General features: G+C 38.8%; 2 protein-coding genes across 5 annotated transcripts in view; one reads left to right on the top strand and one right to left on the bottom strand.

The window, feature by feature from the left end:
* Window positions 1-253: 253 nt before the first annotated feature.
* On the top strand, window positions 254-12,255 carry CSRP2 (cysteine and glycine rich protein 2). 4 transcript variants are annotated; one of them, XM_059815949.1, is made up of 6 exons: window positions 270-383; window positions 2,352-2,520; window positions 3,502-3,634; window positions 4,316-4,409; window positions 5,008-5,057; window positions 10,540-12,255. In XM_059815949.1, exons 1-6 carry the CDS (start codon window positions 272-274, stop codon window positions 10,738-10,740), a joined length of 759 nt encoding a protein of 252 aa, XP_059671932.1. In that variant the 5' UTR covers window positions 270-271; the 3' UTR covers window positions 10,741-12,255. The 4 variants fall into 4 exon arrangements, with proteins under 4 accessions (XP_009807675.1, XP_059671932.1, XP_009807676.1 ...); XM_009809373.2 differs by lacking the exon at window positions 10,540-12,255 and having other exon boundaries at window positions 254-383; window positions 5,008-5,636; XM_009809374.2 differs by lacking the exon at window positions 10,540-12,255 and having other exon boundaries at window positions 3,502-3,616; window positions 5,008-5,636.
* Window positions 12,247-27,876, bottom strand: part of ZDHHC17 (zinc finger DHHC-type palmitoyltransferase 17) — a 71,214-nt gene continuing 55,584 nt past the window's right edge. Inside the window, exons 11-17 of the mRNA XM_059815948.1 lie at window positions 26,710-26,834; window positions 22,659-22,721; window positions 21,279-21,372; window positions 17,367-17,450; window positions 16,801-16,958; window positions 14,545-14,639; window positions 12,247-12,505 (exon numbers count right to left, since the gene is read on the bottom strand). Of these exons, the coding sequence (XP_059671931.1) occupies window positions 12,367-12,505; window positions 14,545-14,639; window positions 16,801-16,958; window positions 17,367-17,450; window positions 21,279-21,372; window positions 22,659-22,721; window positions 26,710-26,834 (758 nt within the window). The 3' untranslated portion in view covers window positions 12,247-12,366. The remainder of the gene's footprint in view (window positions 12,506-14,544; window positions 14,640-16,800; window positions 16,959-17,366; window positions 17,451-21,278; window positions 21,373-22,658; window positions 22,722-26,709; window positions 26,835-27,876) is intronic.

Genomic DNA, 27,876 nt, shown 5'->3' with positions numbered 1-27,876 from the left:
CGTAAAGAGCCCGCCTAAGCCTTTAAGTCTGCTCTGGGATCTGAAGGGCTGAGAAGTTGATCTGATCACAAAAACTTCTCACGCGGTGGAAGGTCATGTTTTTGAACAGTTGGCAAAATCGCAGGCTTGTGCTCTGATACACAAACTTCGCAGACCTGGTTTAAAGGAGCCTGTAACCCCAGCTGTCCTCGAGCCGGGGTGGTGGAGGACACCGTGGTTAACAAACCTCTCCCCTTCTCCCCTCCCTCCTGGCTGGGCGCGCAGAGCCACCATGCCGAACTGGGGAGGCGGCAACAAATGTGGCGCCTGTGGCCGCACCGTCTACCACGCCGAGGAGGTGCAGTGCGACGGGAGGAGCTTCCACCGGTGCTGCTTCCTCTGCAGTAAGTATTCCCCTCCCGCTCCCCTGCAAAACCTCTCCTGGCGTAGCTGGGAGGCCACAACAGCAAGGTGCTGGTCCACAGGAGACGTCCCAGGCTCAGCTGGCACCCGTGACGCACAGGGAATGGCAGCGGCCAGAGATGGCTTTGTCCATCACGTGTTGGGCTTGACTCCTGCTTCCCCACGTGCTGCTTGGGCCTGGCGGTGCCGAAGGGAGAGCTTGTCTCCTGGAGAGATATTATCCTACCTGTCCAGTGTGGGAGGCGTGGGATGTGCCTCCCAAAGCAAAGCACATCATGTTCTTCTCCGTTTTCCCCCCTCCCGGCCTTCTCCTCAGGAGTCTAAGGGATCTTTAGGAGGGAAACCTGGCTGAAGTGGTGCTCATGCAGAGGAGAAAGCCCAGTGGCAGAGCCCCGTTTGCACTGATCGGAGCTCAGCTGGACTTCTCCCTGTGGTCCCAGGGCCGGCAGCAGCTGAAGGAACAGTTACCAAACTCCTGCCCTGAAGTCCCACGCAGACCGGGACACCAGCGTGCCTGAGCACAGCCGAGTTGTCAATGCTTTAGCACAGCCAGAAGCCTGGACTTTCTTGGCACAGGGGCCTGTGGTTTATTTCAGATGAAAGGAGTCCAAAGCATTATTTTCCCGTCCAACCAACAAGCCCAGCGAGGCATTGAAAATTGCTTTCTCTGCTGAAAAGACCTCTGCTTAGATGAAGGGAACAAAGGGTCATTGTGAATCAGAGGCTCCTACTTTGCAAAAAGACAGCCTGCCTGTCTGAATCGGAGAATTTTACCGTATTACAAACACGAGGTACCGTTTTGTCCCACTTGCTGGCGTGTAATACCTACAGGCAGAGCTAGGGTTTAGCCCTCTTCAGATACGCCACAGTTAGAACTGGCCCTCTCAAATTAGTTTGCTGTTAGTCTGCAGAATACCATCAGCACACTGTGCTGGCATGTGAGCCTCGGCGCACCTACGCTCCTTCCCCTTAGCTTTACAGCAGTCACAAAAAACGATTAGATGTCTCGGCTGCCTCATTTTCAGCCTTTTATGGGAGTTTCTATTAAAAGAAACCTGGAACTTACAGTCAAACAATGGCTCTAGTGTGCCTGAGTATTTGCTTTTCCTTAGTGCATAGTTCTGTTGGGGTTAAAGTCTGTAGACTTAACAAACATGCATTAGTTGATTTACTTATTGGATATTTGTGTCTTATAAAAAGAACCTTGGAGCTAATGAATGCCATAAGCAAAGGTCACCCTGTATTTTGAAGACCTTTAAATTCTTTTTAAACAAAAAATTCATAAGGCTTTTTCTTTTTTTTTTTCCTCCCCAAATTCTTTATCACGGGCATAATGCTGTTGCAGACGGAAAGAGCGTGCCAGTTGGGATACAAAAGAAGGTTTAAAAAGGAAATAGTTTTGCCTTCTACTATAACCTTGAGCAGAGTGCTTGCATTGTGCTGAAGGACAATGTAGGAATGCCAGAAAAGCACGGCCCCTCCGGTGACAGCTGTGAAACAGTCCCAACTCTGTCCCAAACCAGTACCAAGGCAGGGGGAAAACCTTGAAGGTTTTTTTCCCCAGCCCCACCCTGGCCAAAAGGGCAGGACAGGGGCTCTTCTGCATGGATAGACTTTTGCTTCATGCTGTATGGCATCTGTCAAGGAAAACTGCTGACTGCACTATCTGGGTTTCTGAGCAGCCTCATTCATCAAACCACAGCAAGTTTCCAGGCTTTAAATGTCACGGTCATGAAGAGGTGGGAGGGAATAGAGCCCTTTATAGGGCTAAGCATAATTCACTAATTCAAATGACAACCTGCTCCCTCTAATCTCTAGGGGACCCACAGCCTGATAGGAAGAATTGTGGACAAGGAAACCCATAACATCACTTCTCACTTGATTTTTGGCATACTACATGTGCTGATGGAAATGGTCCCTTAAGGCAGTTTAACTTTTTTTTCCTCCAGTGGTCTGCCGGAAAAACTTGGACAGCACAACTGTAGCGATTCATGATGCTGAAGTTTACTGCAAATCTTGCTATGGAAAAAAGTATGGCCCGAAAGGTTATGGATATGGCCAAGGGGCAGGCACGCTGAACATGGACAGGGGAGAGAGACTAGGCATCAAGCCTGAGAGGTGAGTGAATTGCCTTGGGGGGGCTGTGACCCTTGTCCTTCAGTGCTGTTTTCTTTCATAAGAGTCTTTGGGGCTGGATTTTGTTTAAGTCATGTTGTCCGGAATAGAAATGCTGCAAAATACCCCAGTATAACCGAATGCAGGGCATTTAACCTGCAGTGCACAAAGCTTCCTCTGGTGACTATGTGAGTAGGCACCATACGAGCAGGAGTTAGTGCAGGTAAAGATGCACTAACCCTGTGGATGAGCCATAGGGGGCTGGATTACAGAGCTGTCGCTGGCTCTGCACAAGCCCCACAGAAGTGACCGTGGATCTCGAGCCGCTCTCCTAAATAAGCTGCAAATACAAATGTTCAACAGGTTCTGGCAGGGGTGGATTCGGAGAGCTTAGAATCTGGGGCTACAAGAAGAATGAAATTCTAACTGGCAAATGAAGAACCATTTGTGCTTAATTATAGCCAAACCCAAAAGGCCTATTAAATAGTAAGCATTCCTAGTCTGATTAAGTTCTTGCTGTAATGCAAAGCATGTGGAAGGATGCTGAGGTATGCCTCACAACTTGCTTCATGCAAGTTCCCAAATTATTGCTTGACGTTTATATGATGTATCATCTCCAGCCAGGTTCAGTGATCCGTTCAGGTTCCAGATTATGATCAGTGGACAGGAATTTAACAGAATTATTTGTAGCTTTCTATGTGGTAAATCCATGTCCTGATACAGAATTCAGCACTTCTAGAGAAATGACAAGGTGAAGGCTCCTCAGAAAACTAGCTTTTACAGTAGCTTCTTTTTATCTTTTGAAGCATCACCTTTCTCTTCCCTACCAAGTGTAATTGGATAGCCTTGCTGGTAACTTACTTATCCAGTTTTGCAGAAGTACTGTATTCTGTACTGTGTGTTGGATGCTGCTCTGTGTTGTTAAGAAGAGCAAGAGGTCATTTAGTAAAAGAGTAGAGACAAGAAATCTCACATTTCTTTCAGCACACCCTCTCCCCACCGACCCACAACAAATCCAAACACTTCAAAGTTCGCTCAGAAGTTCGGCGGGGCAGAGAAATGCTCTAGGTGTGGCGATTCTGTTTATGCAGCAGAGAAAGTAATAGGAGCTGGAAAGGTAAGGAACTGCCTGTGCCGTTTTGTACCTGCTACATGGACTTTAAAATGAGCAAGGTACATTATGTGGGCTCCAGTAGGGAACCAACTGTGGGGCAGAGTTACCTTAAAATTGCATTTCTTAGCATCGGAAATAGTCAAATCAATCTACTTTTCAACTTCATTTAAATAAACCACTTGAAATGCCGGGTGATGAGTGCTCACCATGGATTTCAGAGGTGAAGCTTCAATATTGTCTTGTACCAGAGATTTGAAGCAGACTGTAGGAGTGTTCTGCCCCGCAGAAGAGGGAACAGTCTTGTGGTGTGCAGCTTATGATGGAGGCTGAATGTTTCAGCAGAAAGGGGATGTTCTCTGAAAATACCGTGTAAAACTGTGTGTCAGTCTGCCAGCTGTCTGCCTTGCTACAGAGAGCCAAGATCTGCTCTGAACTGATTAGAGCAAGCCCAAACCTTTCACAGTGCTGCCCTGAGCAGAATGCTGTGTGGAATTTGGGGCTTTGAGCCACTCGCAGAAATGCAGACGTTCTCATCTGCTACTGGTACACTTGAACTGTTTTTTATTGCACCAGTCATCTATAAACAATACTGATGCATCTCCAGTTAATGCTTTTTTTTTTTTTTTTTTTTACCAACTCAGGCATTCCGTGTGTTTAAACTTGTTTGGGTTTTTTTCCCCCTAGCCGTGGCACAAAAACTGCTTCCGATGTGCCAAGTGTGGAAAAAGCCTAGAATCTACAACCCTAACTGAAAAAGAGGGAGAAATCTATTGTAAAGGTGAGAAAAGAAGCAAAGATTGTTTGTTTATGGTTCGAGGTAATGTGTTACAAGGACAGATGCTGAATTTATTCCTGGTATAAGAAACTTTCAGGCTCCTGTCAAGATCAAGTGCTCTGTAAGTCATAGAAATAGAGCTGAAAAATGAAGTAAGTAAGTATTACTGGAGCTGCTGATGTAGCTTACATCTGCATCAAGCAAAACATTACATACTGAGAAATGCAGCAGCAGCCTGTGCCCTCTGCCTGGGTCAGACAGCAGATTGGGGTAAGGAAACAAGTTAGCTAGCATCCTGCCATGCCTTCTTGCGTCCACACAGGGGTTTGATGACAACATATGTCTTAACAGATAACTAGCCACAGAACCAATGTATGAATTGCTTTCACAGAATAGGTTGGGAGCTGCACAGATCGCACAGCCATGGCTGTTGAGTTCCATCACGGCGGTTCACAGCTTAACAAAATGTTTTTAAGCGTTGCTTCCGATGGGGTTGTTCTGGTGACTAACGGGAAGCTTCCGAGGGGCTTAGCCTAGAGAGTGCTGTTCTTAATTAATGAGCCAGAAGCCTCAGCTACTACACGTTCCATCTTTCTCGCAGGTTGTTATGCGAAGAACTTTGGCCCCAAGGGATTTGGGTATGGCCAGGGAGCGGGCGCCCTCGTTCACGCACAGTGAGGGGGCACAGCTCAAAACCCCTTATGGCTCTGCTGAGATCCTGCTACAAGAAAAAAGAGAGTTTCCTAAATGTTACTAACTACTGTGAAACAGATACTAGTTACTGTAGTGCTTGGACCATACATTCAGCAAATGATTTTTTTTAAAAAAAAGAGGAAAACCACTGCTTTTTTCCTTGCTTTGTGTATCACACTAACACTTTTAATACTGAATTAAAGCTTTGCTTGTTGATATATCCTAAAGTCAAGTATTACATTTCATTGCTCACAAAGCATGTAAGGGGAGTGTTGTTGGGGTACTTCAGGGGTGCAGATACGATGCTATAGACTTGGTGCAGACCTTCAGTGAAAGCCCAATGTGACTGAAACCTGGACATACATAGCACTGGTCGTGGCCTTCAGTGGTGAATGACTGTCCTCCAGTATCACACCATTATTTGTATGTGCAAGGCGACTAGGTGCTCGCTGCACAGAAGTACTAAATCTTAATCTACTGCTCTGTGCAGTGACACAGCTCTGAAAGTGATAGATTATAAGTAGCTGTGTGCCTAAATGGCTGGCTGTCCCTGCCATAGCATCTCTAGTGAATGGAAAATAAACCTTTTTCACTGTACTATTTTCTGGGTTTGTGCCTGCTTTGGTATTGAGGTGTTATTATGCACACAACTTACTGCGCAGAAGGAGTACTCTACTAAGACAGCTGCAGATTAATACCATCCCTACTCAGCGATTGACCAAGCGCTGGACTATCACATCAAACTCAGGTTTAGGAACAGCTTTTGTCCTTTTCTCAGTAGTGCTAGGACCCTTAGTTCCCTGAAGATGGTGGAGGGTTTCAGCCTCTTGAGGATAGCATCTGACAAGGTAGCTGCAGCACAACAGAGCAGAATAAAATTCTGCCTTTAAACACTCTGGTAGATAATGTGACTTGAACACAAGTTGATGGGCAAGGAGTAATAGCAATTAAACACATCAAATGTAGTGTAGATCTACTCCATGCGAATACACCAGTTGGGTGAAAGGTGTAACAGTCAGGGTCCTTGCCTCTGCTAATGGGACTTTATTAGCAGCAGTTCCTAAAGGTCTATGATTAGGAGACAATTACTTTTGCCTTAGCCAGATCTTGAGTGGAAAGCTTACAGAAGAGCTTGGCTTCTTTTGGGGGCTGGAGCAGCTCCCACCAGAAGCCTGTGAGGCCTGAGCTGATAGCACCTGCAATTGCACTTGTGAAGCAAATGGGAATCACCTTCTCAACAGGAGACCCAGGACCAGCCTACCACAAAGGCATGTGAGAATGAGGTATGTACTTAAGCCTAAACCTGAGATGCAAAAAATCACCCAGTTTGAGGCAAGCTGCCCTCTTTTTATGCAAGTAACCAGCATTTAGTATGAACAGCTTAGTGATTTTTATTTTTTTTCCATCTGGGCATAAGTAAGTTTCTGGAGCACCTGAAGCAGACCTTCACCAGTGTGCTCAGGCTCCTCTGCCAACCTCCTTTTCCAAAGCTTATGGCTTGCTCTTGCCTTCAGTAAGGAGGCACATAGGCTTCGCTGCCTCTTAAAAGCCAAATTCTACCTCAGGGGAGCATGACTGAGCCTCAGCAGGTAACAGGCAGTTGTGTCTCTCCATCCCTTCCAGTGAATAGCATGCTATTGCACAGCAAGGGCTTCACTAGAAGCTGACCACCGCCGTGGGGAGGCACAAGCTCTATACTGGTGGTTACAACCCATGTGGTGGTCTGGGGTGGAGGAAAGAGGTTCAATTTCATCTCTCATCATGCCCAACAGAAGTTAGTTAAAGAAAAGATGAGATTTGAAACTCTTTCTGGTTTGGGAAGCAGGCTGATACCTCTGGGGGGAAAAGAAACCCTTCACCCAGTGTATTTATGGAGACACATTCAAGACTGGGAATGCTACGACAAAATCGCAAGCAAATGTGTCAGCACGGTCTAAGGCAGAGTTTCAAGCAACATCTATGACTGCAGTCCAAAGCAGCGAAGCAGTGCAAGCCAAAAGCCTAATTAGAAAAATACATACTAATACACAAAGAGCATTTTGTCCAGGTTACAAAGGAAGAATGTGGATATGTGGAAGAACAGCCAGCCATCTCAAAATGTGAGCCAAGAGCTTGTACAGTTCACAGAGAGGGAAAGATTACAATTGAAAAAGACAACAGTAAGGCAAGACCAGCACACATTTCAGGTGGGAGTGAGACAGAAAGAAACAGCACAGCCCAGGAAACCTGGGCAGAAACCTTTGGTCCTGCTACTCATACTGATGATCCTAATACTTTTCTCCTAAAAAAAAAAAAAAATACTTTTCTCCTTTGCCAGCTTGACACTTGTGCAGGAAGGGTTGATCCCCTCCAACTTTTCTAACCTGAGCAAGGACAGCTCCAACTTAGAAGTGGTATCCAGGCCCCAGCAGCCGAGGACATGAAGACAATGGCATCAGCCCCTTTCCATAGCCTCGTCACCTGATGGAAGTGCTTCCTCTTATAAAATGCTGAGCAGCACTATTTAAGAGACAGAAAGCAAAATAAGACTCTTGACACACTACTGGGCAGATGAAACCACTCCCCATTAGTTGATGTAGCTACTGTAGTTGATCTAAACTCACCACATTAACACAGTTGGCAGGTGCGATTTCTGCTAACAAAAACGGGCATCTAACATATTGTTCATTTATCTATAAAAAGAGCTTTCAGTTTGTAGAAAAATGAACAGAAGGAGCGATCAGAAGTGATTTAAACTGCTAAAAATCAAGGGCTTTCCTTTCACTTCTGGAGCGAGTCATAGCGGTAACACAGCTCCACACTGCTCTACATCCCAACAACTTATTTAACAACAGAAAAACAAAGAAATGAAGGAAAAAAGAAAACTTTAACCATAAAGACAATATACTTGTCGAGGCAAACGAGTACCCTACACTGAAGTGCTTTCACTTGGTTACTGTCAACTTTACAGCTGCAGCAAAGCACTGATGAATAAAAGCTCAGCCCAGGCTGGAATAATGCTTTGAGTTAGTCTCTGTTTGGAGCCCTAATTCCAGGAGAGACTGGTTCTCAAGAGTACTCTGACTTCATGATCTGGAGATCGTAAGTAGCATGTAGGATTGGAGGCAATGTGAATATGTCACTACAATATTTATAAAGTTTGTAAGACACTGCAAATAAATTCAACCTGGAATTAGTAGGTGCAATTTTTACTGATCTCCATTCAGTAGCCTCAGGTGGATAAAATCCAAATGCAAGCATTCACAAGTAGACATTGTTTTCAGAGCAAAAAAAAAATCTGATTTTACTTAAAGGCAGCTCATGGGAGGTGCAAGGGAGTGAACTCTAATCAAGCCGTAATGAGGGCGCAGAGGGCAGGCTTCTTCCCAAACAAAACAAACCAAGTAACCAGCTTTGAAGTCCTCAGGAGCCCACCCATACCTCCCAAGAGCAGCAACTGCTCTGATGGAGCACTGTAAATCTCTGATGGAGATCTTCAGCACAGAATGCCTTTTTTAAAAACAAAGTACGTTCCATGATCTTTACCAGACAAGTCAAAAGCTGCTCAGCAGAGGCGAGCTTGAGCCCCGCCTCACCAGAACCATCACTTGGGGAAGGGGAGAAACAATTCTCAATGTCAACATTGAACCCACACCCAGCAGAAAACACAGAGGCTTTTTTCTCTCCATTAAGTGTGCTCTTAAGTCCTAGCCTTATACTTTAATAGATATTGCCACTTATAAATATCCTGATTAAATTCCAGCTTGGATGGTTACCTTGTTTCTATTAAAAATCTAACCTTTAGCATGGACCAGAAGAGTCAAGCTATTATCTCTCCTGCAAGTGCCACCTAGATGCATACATCTTGGTCATAGCCACTAGCCCTATGTGGATGTCTTGTTTACCCTTAGAAGACCTCAAATGTCATTAAATATGTACATTTGGCCACCTGAAATGTTCCTTAGAAGGAATTCTCCCTTAAGAAATGTTACTTTGCCAGCATGCTTTGCTCAAAAGAAAGGAGTATCTAATTAGTGAATGGTAACTCTAATTGGTAGTACAAAGGTGTACTTTACCAAAAAAGAGTGTAATAGTTCACAGGATTTCACATCAGCACAGAATTGGGTGCATGATATCTTTAAGACAGCTGTAAATCTTTCCGGAAAGACTTTACTAAAACAAGATGTGAGACAGCAGCTATTTTCTCGTGGTACAGCTTCTGGAATTGGACAGAAACAACACTGTGTGAAATCACATCCCAAGTCAAGACAAACACTGCATCTAAGAGTCAATATTTATTTGATTAATAACTTACAAAATTTAACAGATTTAATTTATGTAAGGAGAGCTAATTTATTAAACATTTTACAGATTTTTTTTGTTCACAATGTAATACATCAAGATCTCGACAGTATTAAAATAATACTTGGCACAGTTATAAATAAAGAATATACAAAAAAATCCATAGCTTAAAATGTAGTGATGCTGTTTTACACATTAATTGAAAAAAAATACCTGGTGGACATTAAAGAATACAGAAACCTGCAAAGAAACAGCACATGTTTAGGGCCAAGACAAAATTCCCATTTATTCTACCTATGTCAGATTAAGTTGGTCTGATCTGCTGTTGGTCTGGATCAGCTTTGTTAAGTTTCAGAAGCAATGCAGTTTTGGTTCAACAAGTGAATTTTAAGTTTGATAACTTGACACAATAATGCTGCATAGTTGGCTCCCCCCTGCTTGATTTTATGATTTCACATCAAAAGATTCAGTGTTACTCAAGACAAGTTACATTTTGCACTGGAAACTTCATCCATCCCAAATCCATATATGCAAGTTAATTTTCACAACTACTTACTATTGTTCAAATTTTGCAAGGTCTCAACAAAACTGTCACCAGAGCGTTATTAACAAGTAAATAGTGCAGAACTCACTATGTACTACCAAAGATCACCTCTTCTTTTGCAAACATTTTTGACATGGACTGCATGACACAATTCATGGCAGTTAATGCTACTGGGCAACTAAAACCAAAACTTGTATCACGTACTGAACTGCTCTTCTGGTGCTTGGTGATATTTAATAAAGTGGATTGAAGTTCTTCAAGTCAGCCGACCCCCAAGAGAAATGTGAAAAAACATTACGAACAAATATGCAGACATTACTGGTGATTAAAATAAACAACATTGTAAAGTCTTCATGCTTTTTTCTTATTAGAAAAAAATATGAATAACTGATGTCAACTGTTTTCACTGAAATAGAACGTGTCTTCGTTAGGATTACAAATTTTGTCTGACAAAAATAGCAAAAGCTTCTTGCCACCCCTACACCCAAACCTCTCCCATTAAAACTGTGTCCAAGACGATGTTGATTTTTTCAGTATTAAACATTCAAGTACTCTAACGCTGCACTTCTGTAAATCCTGATATCTGGTACTTGCAATCTAAGTGTGTGTCTTGAGATCAATGAACAACTACAGAAAAAATGTTTACTTGCAAATACTGAACATCAACTATTTACAGTTTCACTGCTCCTCTTACTAAGGCAAGGGCCGGGAATACCACTGGGTTGCTTTATTACCTGTAATCTGCATATTACAGAAAACGCTAATTTTGCCAAGCATCAAACATGCAGTGAATTTGCAGGGCATAATGCCTATTAACAGCAATACTGAACATCACTAAAAGCTCATTAGATATCTTCCTACACTTTTTTGGTTGAATAAAATGAAAATGAGCAGCTTTAAATACACTAAACACACACTCACAGAGAGAAAACTGTTTGATAAATTATTTATATACAGATACACATTCTTTACACTGGTCTCAGACATCTGCTTTCATGTCCCTCCCCAAACTCCCCTCACAGGTTTCTCGAACCACTGGGTTGCTACAGCACTTAGAAGAGAACTAACCTGATTCTCAGTCTCTCTGTAAACAATAGTTAAGGAAGCAGTGAACAATTCACTATGAGTATATGAAAACACCATAATAAGAATCAGTGCATCACATTCAAGAAAAGCCCCTTTGGAATGCAATTTCAGATCATCCCTTACCTTCCAAACATATCTGTAGCATGAGAACTTAAAAAAAGAAATTAAGGGTGATTTCCACGTGCCAATACACCACCTCTTCAGAACATTGCGTTACATTTCTGTCTGCATGTGCTATTATGGAGATTTTTATCTTTTTTTTAAAGTTTGGTTTCCATTATTTTACATCCAAACAAAACAAGCATTTCAGACAACTTTGGGGTCTTCTTCTGCAATTGTATTCAATTTAAAACTATCTTGTCTTTTTATAATCGAGATTTTTGCTTTCACATCTGTGGTTTCTTCCATGCAATTTCTCTTCCAACATGTTTCAAATTACACTCTACTGTACTGCATGAGGACCAAACCTAATACTGAAACATGGGTAGTTTGTAAGTTGCTTATACAATTACTTCAGAGACAATGAATTTTTTCCACTTTTTTTCTGAACATTATATACTGTAATCTAGTTTTACAGGTGTATCATGCATTTAAGCAGGGCTTTAACTTTAACAGAAGAGCTTTCCTTATTTGCGCGATTGTTTATTTCAGACTATATAATCTCGGAACACAGTTATTACAAGTATTTAGTTGTACCACTAACTGGTGGCAAAAAAAAAAATCACCAAAAAACGTGGGCAACATATTTTTTCTCAACATTATCTGACGTGCCCTACTGCTATAACTTAACACGTTACAGGGGATTCCCACCACATGATGTTTATAACAGTATTGAAAAGCACATTTTTCAAGGTACATAACACTACAGAAAATCTGTATTAAAAATCACATTACAGGAACTACAACATAGCGATCAGTGAACTCTGCATCATGAGATTTAGTTTTGTATTCTAGATTCTTGTTTCAGTGGAATTATTCATATTGGGAAATATATTTTTCTGCTCAGCACAACGTAACTACTTATGTCAATACTTCAATGATCTCATGCTCCATTGTGAAAGACCTTAAATAAAAAACCCAACAACAAATACTGTGAATATGCTGTCGCAAATAATTCTCATGTTAAGAACTGTTAAAATCCTTTTTTGATCTTCCTCCTCTTCCTTATCAGGTTTGGCAGTTCATTCTGTCCATTTTTACTTTTGTTAATAAAATTCTGATGAAGAGAAGGTACCTTAAGATTCATCATCAGCCCTACACATAGCATGCTACTCTTCAAGGGATGCGGATTTGAGAGAGAGAGAAAATTTTTCAGGCACCACTCAGATATGATATGCTCACAGGACAAAGGTGGTGCTACACTAGCTGGTAGCCTGATCCTGAAGTTTGGTCGTATTCTATTGTATACTGCCTTGTCCAGTCCACGATAACAGGCCGAAAAAGACCACAGCATCTGAATTCAAAGAAGTCTATAATGTTCCTTAAACAGCCATGGCTAAAAACAAAACAAAAACACATGTTAGTAAGCAATATCATAGCTCATCCACGATGAGGCCGATAACAGGCCGAAAAAGACCACAGCATCTGAATTCAAAGAAGTCTATAATGTTCCTTAAACAGCCATGGCTAAAAACAAAACAAAAACACATGTTAGTAAGCAATATCATAGCTCATCTAACAAAGTACAACATTTTTTGGCTACCTACAAATTCGATTCTTCACCCTTTAAGGTCCTAACTGTAGAAAACCAATTCAGTTAAGAATTATCTTAGTGCTTGCTGATGAGCAAGTTCTAAAGTAAGAAGCAGTCACCAGACTGGTCAATGTTTAATCCTTGGACACAACCAAGACACTAACTTTCTTCCACTATCTACCAAAACTGTATGCAGAAATGTAGCATGTTATTGGCAGTGCACCATCATGTAGCATACCATGGTAATTCAGATCCCTTTCTAAGAGGAAAGTTGCATTGTACGGATGGATGCAAGACAAGACAGTATGAAGTGAATGTCTTCCTAGAATAATTTCCATTTTAATTAATATCTATTTCTGTCACACATACTGGTTCACCAGCTGCAGGTCTAAGATCAATTAAGTCCCTAGACAACACAAAATTAAGAAAGTATTATCTGAATTAAATGAACTATTCAAATGCTTTCTGCTGCTGAATCAATTAATTACCAAATATTTAAGATACCTACATCAAAATTCCAACATATTGGGGTTTTTTAACTTAATTACACGTGGCCTGAATAGATCACGGTTTTCTGGAAAAGAAGCTCGTGTTACGATATCTGCAAGAACAGGTCTAAGCAACAAGGAGATGACAACTACTTGATGTCAGTGCTTCATCTGACAGGTGATGACAAGTCAGTTATTTTAGACATCGGGTGTTATTTTCAGGAGTAATTTTTATAATAGCAGCTATTTCAGTGAAAAGGGTTTGTGAATGTGACATATATTTGGGGATAAAACCAGCACTTTTTTCCTATTCTGTGCACCACCCTATGTCCTTCAGGCAAAATAATTATGGTTTTGTTACAACTCTTATCTGTAGGAAGACTGCAACCATACAGAGACTCTTGTCCACTTCTCATTAGAAGTTTTGATGGAAGGATATTAAAAAAGATCACACAAACTTCTCTTGTAGCACAGAAATCAAACTGCAGCAAGAACCTCTATCTCCTGTTCCCCTGGGTGTCACCTGAAAGAGCAGCAGCTCCCACAGGAGGCACAGCATATGCAGCAGGATGAGACATGCTTCTGTCCTTTTGCTCTTTCTTTTGTAAAGTGCCCTCAACCCACCAATATTCCAGCCTTATGCCTTCATTTATTTTCTGCTCTGGCTCCGTAAGCTGCTCCATGACGCCATATTCCCTTCCCAGTGCTGTATCATCCCCCAGCCCCTCTCTCAGCTTGCATCCTCATCACTGCAGAAAACAGAATCCCAACCTACTCTTTATATACTGATACGCAAAAGCCCATGTCTCACCCATGCAACACTTCAGTTCCTGGGACATCCTGCTCCCTTCCCCACAAATAGCTTTGCCCATGCTCTTCCTCCTGAGGAGGAAGGAAGTGCTGCCTCTTCTCTCACAGTAAAGAGAGCAAGGGGAGCTACTGCACAGAGCAAATTCAACAGTATGTTAAATACCAATCAGGAGAAAGTGCCTGTGTGGAAGTGAAGATCCAGGTCAACACTGACACCATGCAATAAGCAACTACCTCTGGTTTGGGCATCTGATTTATAAAGAGGATATTTATTTCTCCATAAACTCTATCGCAAAATACGACCACTGCTGGAAAGCATTATTTTCTGTGTTTATGCATCCCTGTCTAGAGTCACCACAAAACGTTTATCACTTCCTTTAACTGGATAGAATATGTTACCGTAAAAATAGCTGACAGATTCACCATTCCAAGTAGTGAAAATACTTTAAAAGTATTTTGCTATGTTCTGTTTCAACAAGCTGCACAATTCAAACATACGGAAGGCTACACAAATAAGAAATATGTTCACACTTTAAAACTTACTTGAATGGGCTTTCAATAGATGTGGTTGTAACTTTAAAGTGCTTGTATCTTCTTGCATTCATTCTTTCATTTGTAGTGATACCTAAGCAAGATATCTGAAGACAGGAAAAAGAGTAAGAAATTTAGCTCATGTAAAAACATGTGAACAAGCCCTGCATGAGCCAGACTGAAAAAGGAGGACCAAATTTACTGTTTTATATTTCTTCTTTTGAAGAAAGAATTTTTGTTTGGGGAAATTACGAGGTCCCAACATAAACCACCATACAACAGCTGTACCAGATTGTGCAAAGGGTTTAATTTTGAAAGTGATCAGAAATAAATAATCATCACTGAATAAACTGTGACTTCTTCATTCATAATAAAGACATGCCTTTACTATATTGTCAGCTGAAGTGTACTGTAAATAATAGATTTGGGAGTTACTTTACACAGCATTTGAACCACTTTCTTCTCCTCTTGACATTCTGATTATAGCTCTAGTAAAATATTTTTCCCAATTTATAAATTTGTTGCAGTAACATAACTTTTCTGTCCACAAGACAAAAAGATGACCAGAAAAAAAGTGGGGTTTGTTGTTGTTGTTGCTTGTGTTTTTTCCTTTTTACAGAATCATTTGGCCCAAAAGCTATGATTTTCTGTAACAGCTTCCCAAATACATTAGCCTAAAAGGGTATCTCCTGTAGAAACAGAGTTTACTGTAACGTGATGTAATTGGAAACAAAAATGTGAGAACTCCCTTAGCAGCCCTATACTACAGGAAAATAAAATCTTTTAATTTCTAGTGAAATATAAAATGTCAACTCTGCTGCACGTTACAAAAGCAAGAACATTGAGAAAATTAAGTTGGGGGAGGGCTTGCCTCATTTGGATGTACTTAATAAATCAAACATTTTCTTCGCCTCCGTGAAACCCAGTGAAGTTTTATGTCTACGTACACAAATGGGCTCTCAAAGGCCAACTTTTGAAGTAGGAAGTAAAGGTTTTTAATTATTTTTCTAAGATAGTAGGTACTGTTTTGGCAATAACCCTGGCCAGTTCAATAACAAGGACAGTCCAAACTTTATGGTGGACTGAGAGAGAAGAAAAAAAAATAAAAAGGCAGCAAGAGTAGGGGCTTGCAGTTGCAAACCAAAAGAAGCAAATTAGAGAATATCTTAATCAATTCCATCATTATGGCAAACTCCAAAGACATTTGTCAAGAACAATCCCAAGTTTTCTATGAGTAAAGTTCTTAGGAAATTTAGTAATATGACTGTGTGTTCGGTTTTCATTTTTCCAGGATCAGTGAAGAAGTCAAATGCTAGAATTCTTTTGCTTAATTACACTAATGATACAAAATACTATGAGATGTATTTTTCCAAGTGGCATAATTCAAAGATTCATCTGTACATAGATCGTATTAACAGGAATCCTCAATGGGGAACTTAATGGATCATGATACAAGTATGATGGAAGGCTCTCCGGAAAGTTACATGCTTATTCTGCCATAGAAGTCTGGTAGGTTAGACTCTTTGAAAGCCACCTGAAATATATGTAGTTCCTCTGCTCATTTGTCTTGGGCAGGAAAGAACTCTAAAAGACTGAATGATTCTCACTCACACATACAAGATTTTGAAATTGATATATATTGTAAATTATGAATATTGTAGGTAAAGGAGGACAAAACTTAAATTTCCTGAAAAGTTTTACTTATGCCTTAGAGGATGATTTTTTATTTCCAGGATCTCTGGAAAGATTAAATCTGTAAGTCTCACAGTTCATTAATGATAAGTCATACTGAAAGACTTTCAAGTCATATTGAAAGGCTTTCCTTAAAAAGGATAAAGAAAAACTTGGGTTTGGTCAGATTACAGTACAGTAATGTGATCACAAGTCACACTGAAGCAGTGTAAGAAATTATTGCATCCCCTTTGAAGTTACCACCCTCTTTCTGCTAATGACATACTGCATTATTCCAAGTTTGACCCACAGATCTTATCCTCTATTACTCTTTATTGCCTTTCTCTGGTCTGTTTTGCCTTTTTGTCATTCTGAGAATGGAAAGCGGGAGGTAGGTATTTCAACCTCTTGCAAAAAAAATAAGCACAAGTGAATGCTGCCTAATATCCAGAGAGAACAGATGCCTGCCTCCAGCGTGGCTGAGGGACTGAACACTTGGTCTTGCATAATGAACATTAAAATTTAAATGACAGAACTATTTGATATTCTTATGTCCCTCCTAAGACTCAGCATTACAAATGAAGTGCTCTTCCATACCTGATACATCTGACACATGAGTAATACAGCCACCCACATGAAGTGAAAAACACTGTTTAGAAACATCCAAAACATCCATGGAGAACAGGTAGCAATCTGTGTAATATAGGTCCAAAATCCATCCTTTGCATAACTTGTTTCACAGTGGAAACCCCAGTCTAGAGAAAAAAACAAAGTGTCAAAAACCACACAGAAGATTTAAGATATGTTTAGTGTACATTAACATAATGCCCACATTAGAATATATTAAATAAGAAAATGACAATGTGCCAAAATAGTTTTACTTGCTCTCTCTTCCTTTCCCAACTCCTTGAATACATGACATATGCACATACTTAGCTGTGATGAAGAAAAAAAAAAAACTAGGACAAGAAAAACATCATCTTCTAACTTAAAATATCCAATATAGTCAATTACTAATATGCAGTTCAAGTCCAGAATAAAAATATCCAGAACTATGATAAGGCAGAAATCTGTAAAAATCCATACCAGGAGATAAACAAACTATTTATAAGCAATTAAAAAAAAAAAACAAAAAAAAAAAACAAAAAACCACATTTACTCACAAGAGATACATCCATAAATCATCCAGCAGATCATAAAAAGCAGGAAGAACAGGTATCCCATAAAATAGCGATGGTTCCCTGCTCCTAAAGTTGCACAAGAACAACGGGGATCAGATTACTGCACTTTCAGAAGAAAGACAACACTACATCAGAAAGTTTAATTGCTTATTTAGAAGTACTGCTTAATATTGTATACTCTTCCATATTAAGCCAACATGACTTCATGATTTTTTTTTTTACTTCTGAAACAAAGCCATGTTTTATTTTCTTCAATTTCTGTCACATTACAGCTGCAATTCACACAAATGCATTTCATGCGTAACCTCTTTCATGAGTTAATAAAATTATTGATAGACAATACTTAGAACGATGTTGGTGACAGCTGTTGCAGAGCCCTGAACAGCAAGGAATTACACCTCAATAAATATTTTAAAAATTCCATTAAAAATTGTCAGACTTCTGAGTTCACTGTCTTAAAAGAAACAGAAATATGAATAAATATACAACCTCCCTTTATAATAAGCTAACTCACAACTTATGTTTAACCTGCTTAATGAAGCTAAACATAAAATATCTAACAGAACTTGTAGAGCAAATACATTTAACTGAACAGACGAGGCCTAACAACCTGGCTAAAATAATGAATGGGATAAAAACCATTCTGTTTAAGACAGAATTTAAATGCAAGAAAATTCAGTTATTAAAAGACCTATCTATTTTTAACATTAATAGAGTTAAAAAGATGCCTTTTATGCGAGTACATCATAATTCTGAAGTACTCAGCTTTCCTTCTGTTTGTAAAATATGTCCACCGTTGCAACCTTCCAACAGCTCTGGGCTGTAAACTAAACCCAGAGATAAGGGCTACAAAAGATTTGGCTGTCATCATCTACCAGCACAGCATTTACTTCTTCATTATGTCAAATGTTTTGCCTGCTAAAACAAGAGCATCCTCTGGAGGCAGAAAATAAACAAGTTCTTTTAGCAAGTGAACTGAAAGACTATATAAATAAGAGATGAGAGAAAATACACATACAACACAAGCTAAACTAAACACAAGACATTTCCTTGAAAATGAAACAAGTTCCTTCAGACATAAAATATTTTGTAACATTGCCTTCAATCACCTAAGAACGTGTGACAAATAGTGTTGCGAATGTCCCTAAGGTATCACTTTCATTTGCATAGTAAATTTCAGAACTGTTAAGTTTCATAAAAGACATTTTTTTAAAAAACAGAAGTTACATGGTGACCTAGAGGTCCATCTGAGAGGCATCTGATGAGATGCTCCTTTCAGCAGCATCTTCAGTGATACTAAATCAAATTCTGCTTAACAGGAACTCCGTCTGTGTTTGGTAAAATCATATGTGTAGCATTTAAAACTATAAATAAGACAGGTATAATTTTGGTCACAGTTAAAAAAAAGCCTTTGGAAAAAGAAAGTGGAGAAACTGCCTTTCCCCTGTATCTGAAATAAGATTGGGCAAAACACAACACCATTCTCTACAGTTTTACCCTGGACTGGCAGGAACACAATCAGTTATCCCCCACAGTTAAAACAATGCTGTAAGAATTGTTGCTAATTTCTTTTATATGGTTGTGCTTATATTATACATAAGTAATAACACATAATAAAAATAAGTGATTTTTTACTGATGGAGTTATATTGCATGATTTAGACAGTTGGTTAATTTCTTAATTTTTCCTACATTTAGCCTCTTGGAGAACAATCTTTACTGGGGGGAAAAAAGTGATCATTATTCTAAACCATAAAGTAATTTCTCATATACACAAGACCTACCTTCTCAGTCACTGCTATCAGAACAATAATTCAGGACAACATCACCATAACCGATGTGACATAACGGTTTAAAATTTGGCTCTAACTCCTTTCACGCTGTTACTTGAAAATGAAATTTCTGTTGCAAGTCTGCAGTTTGTGATTGAAATGCAATTGCAAGTTTAATAAAATCTGTTATTTTTCATTTTCCATCAACCAACTGTAAAAAACATAATGCCATTTTGATACTCCATTAAAAAGATAGGTATAATCACTTTTAGAGACTTGCTAACTGTAATTTTAACTAAAATTTTGCAGGTATGATGAAAATAATTTGCCCCAATTGCCAATTTATTTATTTTTCAAATAGTCTGCGCTTTTTGTGAACTTCTTCAGAGTGGTAAAACTATTCTCTCTCAGCCTCTTTATGTGGCAAGTTTTATCCCCAGAGGATTTACTTTACAGTGTCTATACACACTCTTACAATATTTCTCTGTCCTATCTTTAGTAAAATTCCTATCCTTCTAACACATTCAAAGGAAGACTACGTAAAACATTTCCAAATTCCATCTTTCCACAAAGGCGTGATTCATGGTTCACTTTTTGGCGAACATACTATGAATGCTGTTTTAAGAATGGATTCTGTTTTGTAATCCTATGCTCAGAGTCACCATGTACCAATCAGAGAGACACAGAAAAGCCATATAAGGTCATCACTCCCTCCAGTTCAGGGCTGTTCCCATAGTGTGATTTCTAATGCTTTTTTTCCCAGCATACTTTCAAGCATCCTAATGTTTACTTTTACCTCCAGTTATCCCCAACTGTACAAGACCACTAGTAGGATTCTGCTTTTCCATCACCATTGTTTTTTAAAAACCATTTCCTTCACCTAACTTAGTCCCATTACTCACATACTCTCTTATTACACACAGACTAAGGTCTCTCCTCCCCCACCCGTTTTTAATACTTTTCCAGTTACTGATTAAAATAATGGATTTTTCTGTCCCATTGACAAGTACTCCTCAGCACTCTTGCAAAACAAACTGTCACTAAACACTGTTCAAAACCTGAGCTCATGCCCCCCTGCCTGTTTTAATCAAAAATTTCTTAGTTCTTCATTGTAAAACATCTGAAATATAAATCAAAAGCAGCTCAGGCAGTAACATTGGTAGGAAATATAAAATAGAAGGGAGTGATATAAGTCCATCTCAATGAGACATTAGTGATGTTCTATTATAATTCAAATGCCAGCACTGACTATTTTACTCTTGATCATTAGACCAAACCACTGTGACTATCCCTTATTATATATATTTGGAAGGACTACAATGAAGCATTTATTGGCTGTCAGCTGTCAATGAATCCAGGTCCTAATTCCTTCCCAAGATTAAAGTTACCTCTGCTTGTGTCCTAAAAAAATAAACCATTGAAGAAAGCTGCACTCATTTCCTAGCTGCGAAGTCTTCAGTACTTCCTGCATAATAATGGCTTTCAAGTAAGTTTCTCAAAAAGTATGACAGGGAATAGTAGCATTTAGAGACTTTATTCCTGTTCTATATCCGCTCCTTTCAACATCACTGGGGAGAATAAATGACTACCTGGGGGTTAAAAAAGAGAATACCTCAATAGAAAGTCATTCTGTATCTAACTGCTATAATCATGACATCTTTGAATACATATACTTTCCCATTAGATTACTAAAAATCATTGGTAAAGATGAAAATTTTTATCTCATGTAATAGTCAGTTGTGGAATTGGTACATGCCTTTTCTGCAAACATCAAAAAGCAGTTAAGCTTTGCAGCTTTTAATTACTAGAGTTTATGTTAATAAAAATATATAGCTAGGAAAGTGAATTAGACACAGAACAATTTTGAGGGTGGGTATATAATAGACAATACAAATGAGAATAATGCCGAGAATTGCATGTATAAAAAATAAAGCTCAATATCGAAAACTTTTTTCCTTTTACCAAAAGTCCTCAACAGTTTTTCTCAGACTTTGGCAGAAGCCAAGCCCCTGTCACCGTGAAATGACAACAGACAAAATCCTGCACAACACCCAGAGTCAATTTCAGAAGATTTTCACTTCTTTATCTGTTAAGACAATACCGCATTTTAGCAAATTACTCACCTACACAGTTACCCACCCACGGGCAGTGGTGATCAAACTTCGCTATACATCGATTGCATACACCACAGTGTTTGGACCTCACTGGCTTCCGTATCTGTAATGGTTATTAACATTTGTTCAGAATAGAAAAAAACCCTGACATTTTTATATAGGAAAAAACCCCCTCAATTTAAATGTAAGTTGTTTTTTCTGTTGTTAAGCCCTTAGAAAACTCCAAACTTTATGCTAATTTTAAAAGCAATCTTAGCTATAAATCTTAATCCATACACTACTTAACACAAACATCTATACCACCTCACTGAAATAATTTTCACACTACTTCTGTTATATAAAGAATTTTTTTTCCCCCACACAAAGTTCTCCTATCCCCTCTGGCTATTGAGCTTTATATAGCACCTAGTTTCATTTCAGCTTTTTAACAATGAAAATACAGAGTAAGTTTGAGTTCCATGATTTTGTCAGTATCATTCATAACTAAGTTCTAACGTAAGCTCTTCCAGCTTATTTTCTAAAGACACCAATATGACACAAGAAGTGGAAATCGGTGGAACTTAAAATGCTAAGTTACTCCGAACATTTTTTTTTTAAAGGTTATGTTTTGAAAGAAATATAAACTGGCAATAAAAAATCCCTGATAGTAAGTGGTCTGAGATATATATGTATATACACACACGTAGTTTTTAAGGTGCCACATCTGTACGTAATCTTCCAGATTAAATTTTGGGAATATTAACATCATTCATGTTCTACATGGGTCAGAGCATTATAGTGTAACACTCATAACCTTGATAATTTTATATTTACTAGTTAACTTTCTACAAAAGAAACATTTACCATGGTTACTTTTTTTTTTTCCTTAAGCCGTTATTTCCTTTCCAATTTTCTGTGGTGAAACTAAGTATTAACTAGTCCAAGAAAAGTATTTGCTCGCAATTTAGCAAGCTTTACAAAAATTAAGATTTTTTTTTTTTCCCCCCTCCTGAATACTGTCAAATTGAGAAATACACTTGATTTTTGAAAAAAAGCACCACATAATTTTACTGTGAGTTAGAGTTGGTGGAATGTCACCTGTGATTTTTCAAAACTTGTTAGGTGTATAACCAACCATCTTGGTAAATATATTGGGTACTTGGATTTCGACACTGGCAAGTTATTTCCACAGTGATAATTTTTTTCCTCTTATTGTTGCAGGTTTTTTTGTGTACAGATACATTATTTATTGAAAACACTGCTTAAATTAAAGACTACAAATGAATCCTGCCCTTGAAATTGCATTATTAAGGTCAAAAATGTGTTCAGTATAGGAACATCTCATTTTGGCCTAGCATTAAAAAAAATAAGAAGAAAATCAGTGTTGCAATCGATTAAAAGATACACTACCAAGCAGGTACTGCAGAATATACTGAGGTCCAGACTTCCTGTCTCTGCAAGTTCTACTATTGTCTGCAGAAAAAAAGAAATGAGAATTTAGCATATAAACAAATGCTGACAACCATTTTAACAGCTGCTTCTCAGACCCAGGACTGTGAACTCTATTCAGCTCAGGTACTTTCTACACACAGGAACAACTTGAATTCAGCTGAAACTGATTTTAAACTTACTTTGTTAAACCAATATGCACATTTACTTCTAAATTAACTATAGCTCATACTTATTTCTACTCTAGTTAGGTTTAATTAGAGAAAAAGCAAGCTTATATCAATTTTGATACATCCACACAGTGATTAGCACCAGTTTGACTAACCTGTTGTTAAACTTACTAAAATTAATGCAGCTGAATTTCTAAACAGGAACACAAATAAAACTAGCTAGGATCAGCCAGTCTAAATACCAGACTTTCTTTCCAGATGTATCCCATCAAAACTTTTAAATCTATATTCACCTCTTTCCTCAGACGTTGAAGCTTCAAGAAAGAAAAGAAAGAATGCAAACCAAACCTCCTCTGACACATAATGCTATACTTACGGGTCAACTGATACACAGAAGTAGGTATCAGTTAAAGCATGCCTATACCTTCACACTAAATGCTAGCTTTTTTAATTTTGTACACTCCTTCAGTACCCACTTCATTGTTGGAATAGAAGGAACCTATTATTCCATTAAACGGTCTCCAAGAAGTTTTAAAATTCAGCAGCTGAAATCATGCCATGTGAGACCTAAATGACATTTGCAACACAAGGAAAATATCCTGAAAACATCTTTTGCCAGAATAGCCTTCCTTGAACCAGAAGGAATTTGCTCAGCATAAATAGCCTAATGGCAAATAGATTAATTTACTGCTCCCTTTCGAACCACGTATATCATACACATCAAGGTGGTTTCTAACTGCAGAAGCAATAAAATAGTCCTTACAACTATTCTCTCATCACAGTAATATAACTTCCTTAATTAGATGATGACCACTAAGGTGGGTATCTTGACTGAGGCCACAGAAGTTTTCCTCCAAAATGCTACACTTAATAACTGGTTAGAAAAAAATTTATGGAAACTTTTCCTCAAAGTGACCAGTAAAAGCTACAGTCAACAGTCTGAGGGCAAATCAGCGTCTTAATGCTTTCCCTGCTGATTTCAGGTAAATAAGGAACAATCTTTAGTTTTCTAACGCTTTTTAACAAAGCTCTGAAAGTTGGACTATTTATTCTCATTGCTTGTTGCATTTCCATTGGCCCAGTATTCTTGCCTCCACCACTGCAACCCTTTAGATCCCTTCTCCAGCCAACTACAGCCATTCACAAGCCCTTCCATCTCCCTCTTGCATCTTGCCAACTTCAGTACTCTCCATGCCTTTCTCATCGCCCTCTGCCATCCCTCACCACTCTAACAACATATCCCACTACAGGACTTGAAATTAAAGAGCCTCCCTCGCAAGAGTAACTTTTGTAAACAAACCAGATGAACAGAAAGCAAAAAACCCAGCAAGACATAATTACCATGAGTTCAATGCTATTGATGTAGTTTTGGGTATCTTAATATATTTTTGGACAATTTCATAAATAGTTCTTCTGATTTCAGTGGGTGCATAGAACTAAACGACAGACTAATGAAAGGATGCACAAAGGATGTACATGCTGTGATGCTCAGCACTGGAGTTAAGTATTATCCACTAGCAAGACCCCAAAGCTGAGAAGAACAGAATTGAACAAGAGCAGATAAACCACTTAAATGTAATTCTCCTTAGAGATTATAGCATAGAGACCCAGGAGTACTCAAAATTAGAGCCATATTTTTGTGGTTTGTAAACGTTGGGTCTATTTCCTGTGCTTTTGAACTATTAATATTTGATTTTGAAAACTTGGAATTGTTTATTTATTATTTATTTCATAGAATCATAGAATGGTTTGGGTTGGAAGGGACCTTAAAGATCATGCAGTTCCAATGCCCCTGCCATGGGCAGGGACACCTGCCACTGGACCAGGTTGCTCAAAGCCCCATCCCACCTGGACCTGAACACTTCCAGGGATGGGGCATCCACAACTTCCCTGGGCAACCTGTTCCAGTGCCTCATCACCCTCATGCTGAAGAATTTCTTCCTAATATCTAATCTAAGTCTATGCTCTTTCAGCTTAAAGCCACTACCCCTTGTCCTATCACCACACGCCCTTGTAAAAAGTCCCTCTCCAGCTTTCTTGTAGGCTCCCCTTCAGGTACTGGAAGGCTGCTGTAAGGTCTCCCTGGAGCCTTCTCTCCTCCAGGCTGAACAACCCCAACTCTCTCAGCCTGTCTTCATAGCAGAGGTGCTCCAGCCCTCTGATCATTTTTGTGGCCCTCCTCTGGACTCGCTCCAACAGGTCCATGTCCCTCTTATGTTGGGGGCCCCAGAGCTGGACATAGTACTCCAGGTGGGGTCTCACAAGGGAAGAGTAGAGGGGGAGAATCACCTCCCTTAACCTGCTGGTCACACTTCTTTTGATGCAGCCCAGGATAGGGTTGGCTTTCTGGGCTGCAAGCGCGCACTGACGGCTCATGTTGAGCTTCTCATCAACTAACTTCTTTTAAGAGTGACTTGGATTGTTTTGTAACACAGAAGAAAGGGCATGACATATCGGAAGAATAAACATCTGAAATTGTTGCTTACTATGCATTTCCAAACATAATTAACTTGGTCATCTGGAATGAAAAGAATTTTTTGGTTGCATATTCCAAAGCTAAAGGCTAAATCAACATAAAACATTTGGAGACAAATTGCAAAAACAGGAGAAAGCAGTATACTGCACAAATGCAAAATACACACCCTACAGTGGTTTATGCCCCTGATAACAGATCATTTCACAATTTGGTTAGCTGCAATGTAAGACATCCAAAACATTCATAGCCATATGCATCTGACTGAAGAAGATGCATTTTACAATTCCTATCCAGTTCAGTAAAGCTTTTGTAACCACACTTAACTGCTTAAGCAAGTAGATCAAATGAATTGCATATTTGTGCAATTTGCTGAATCCAAACCAAAGTACAATGGCTGACTCAGTCCAGTTGAAGGAAGAGAATTTAGTCTGGAACTTACTTTGGCAAATTTGCAATAACAGAAAGGGAATTTGCATAAGTAAATCTGCACATTGACTATCAACTCAGTAATAATCTATCGAAGAAAACAAAAATCACTTAAGCTATCACAACCAGCTTTATAGCTATAACATAGTTTTAAAAAGCTATTACACGTTTATCACTACAGAGGGCCATAATTCCAAGCATCAGATTTCAATCCACACAGGTGGAATGAGCATGAAGTAGAAGCACAAAACTCACTTTTGGTAGGATGTGAGCTTCTGGGAAACTTGCCCAAAACAAAATGTTTCTGCTGCTTCTATGATTTTGCAATATTCAATGCTGAGTTTGGCTGCTGAGGACAATGTACTTCAACAAAAAAAAAATTAGAAATGCTAACAATAGTGTTATAAAGTCTTAGAAAGATATCATTAGATCATCCATATTTTCTCCAATATTTAAACCGAAAGAAAAAAAAAAATCCATCCCAGACTGCCTGGGGTTTTGGGTATTTTAATCCTCAGTCAGTCCAATACTTTTAGACACAAAGTTAAGGAAAACTAGAGCTGCTTTAATGGCTGGAAATTTTTTTACAATCAAATTAACTAACACTTATCCCATAATGGGTCACTTGTTTCAGTAAGGCAAAATTCTGAAATTTCACATTTTCATTTTCACCCAACTGCTTTTTAAACTTTACCTTGAAAATCTAAGTTGTGATTTTGTTACTCAAATTATCTAAATGTAGCTTTGGACCAGTAAGCATTTGAACGTATATTCCAAATGTAAAAAAACCTGGATGACAAGTGAAAGGAAAACTTTTCAGCATTTTAGGCTTTTTATTATACAACAGTTTATTGAAAGTTCATGTACTGAACAGAAAACTACTCTGACCAACTGGTGGCAAGCTGCTGAAGATCAAATTTCACATATCTCATGGCTTTACCTTTTTCTTTTGTTCTTCCGTGGCTTTGATAATTCCCGGATCAGATTTCCAGGATTTTCCAAAATTGTAGAAAAGTGCAACGCTATTAGCAAGGAATGGAAGATGTATAAAGAAAAAATTGAGATGTGTTTGAAGTCAAGGAATCTAAAGTTTAAAACCAAATTTCCTATTGAAAATACCCACTAAAATTCTGAAATAAAATATAAATAAATTTAATTTTTATGAATGCCCTTGAGTCACAGTCTTCTGAATTAACAAAATTCAGCACTGCTGTAAGAACTAGCTTGGTACTCAGTATTTTTTATTGCTCAAAAACTTGAAAACTTACTTTTTAAAATGCTGTTCTCTATGAGGCATTTCTAAAGCACTTACCCTTCTAAAGAATGAGTAATGACAGTTCAGTTTTTGTAATTATTTTCCCTTTTAAATAAATTAAATTCCATGAAATTTATCTTCTTTAAAGTATTTCCTGTTTTCACAATAAACATTTCAGAGCTCTATTTATAAGATAGTAATTTGACTGCCTATGTCTTCAGTGGCTTGACATTCCCGTTAGATCATAGAAAGGACCGTTTCTGGCCATAGAAGGAATTGTGCTACAAAGACCACTGTTGCATGGCAATCACATCTCAACACCACTTATCTCCAAGAAAGGTACTGTCTGAAACCTGGTCCTATCACAAGGCGATGCCCATATTTTACATCAATGAAAGTTATTTTTAACATACTAATACATCTAATACTTACAAAACCACAGGATTTTATATTCACTGGAAGTGTTTATAAAATCAATTACCATATAAAGACAGAAAATAACCATTAGTTTTAAAATATATTTCCTGTGTTGAATGACTTGCCATATAACACGCCTAGTCTTACAACACTTGACATTTCTTCACAGAATTAAAACATTTCTTAGCAATGCTGTTGAAAAACCAAATACTTCAGACATGCCTCTTCCACAAAAGGCGGAAAATTATTTACTCTGATAAACCTACAAAAGACTTGATCAACCTGACGAAAGATACCCGTCAGCTGTCAGTCATAACTGCAAGGAGATGCCATATTTGACAAAGCTGTGGTGGCAGAAGCCTCTACAGCATTATCCAGGCAAAAAGGACACTTATTACTAAGGCACAAATTACTGCACACTCCAATTACACTACA

Source organism: Gavia stellata, chromosome 4 (assembly GCF_030936135.1).
Source record: "Gavia stellata isolate bGavSte3 chromosome 4, bGavSte3.hap2, whole genome shotgun sequence".
Taxonomy (NCBI): domain Eukaryota; kingdom Metazoa; phylum Chordata; class Aves; order Gaviiformes; family Gaviidae; genus Gavia; species Gavia stellata.
Note: the sequence above shows the minus strand (reverse complement) of the source record. Positions and strands in the feature narration are given on the sequence as shown.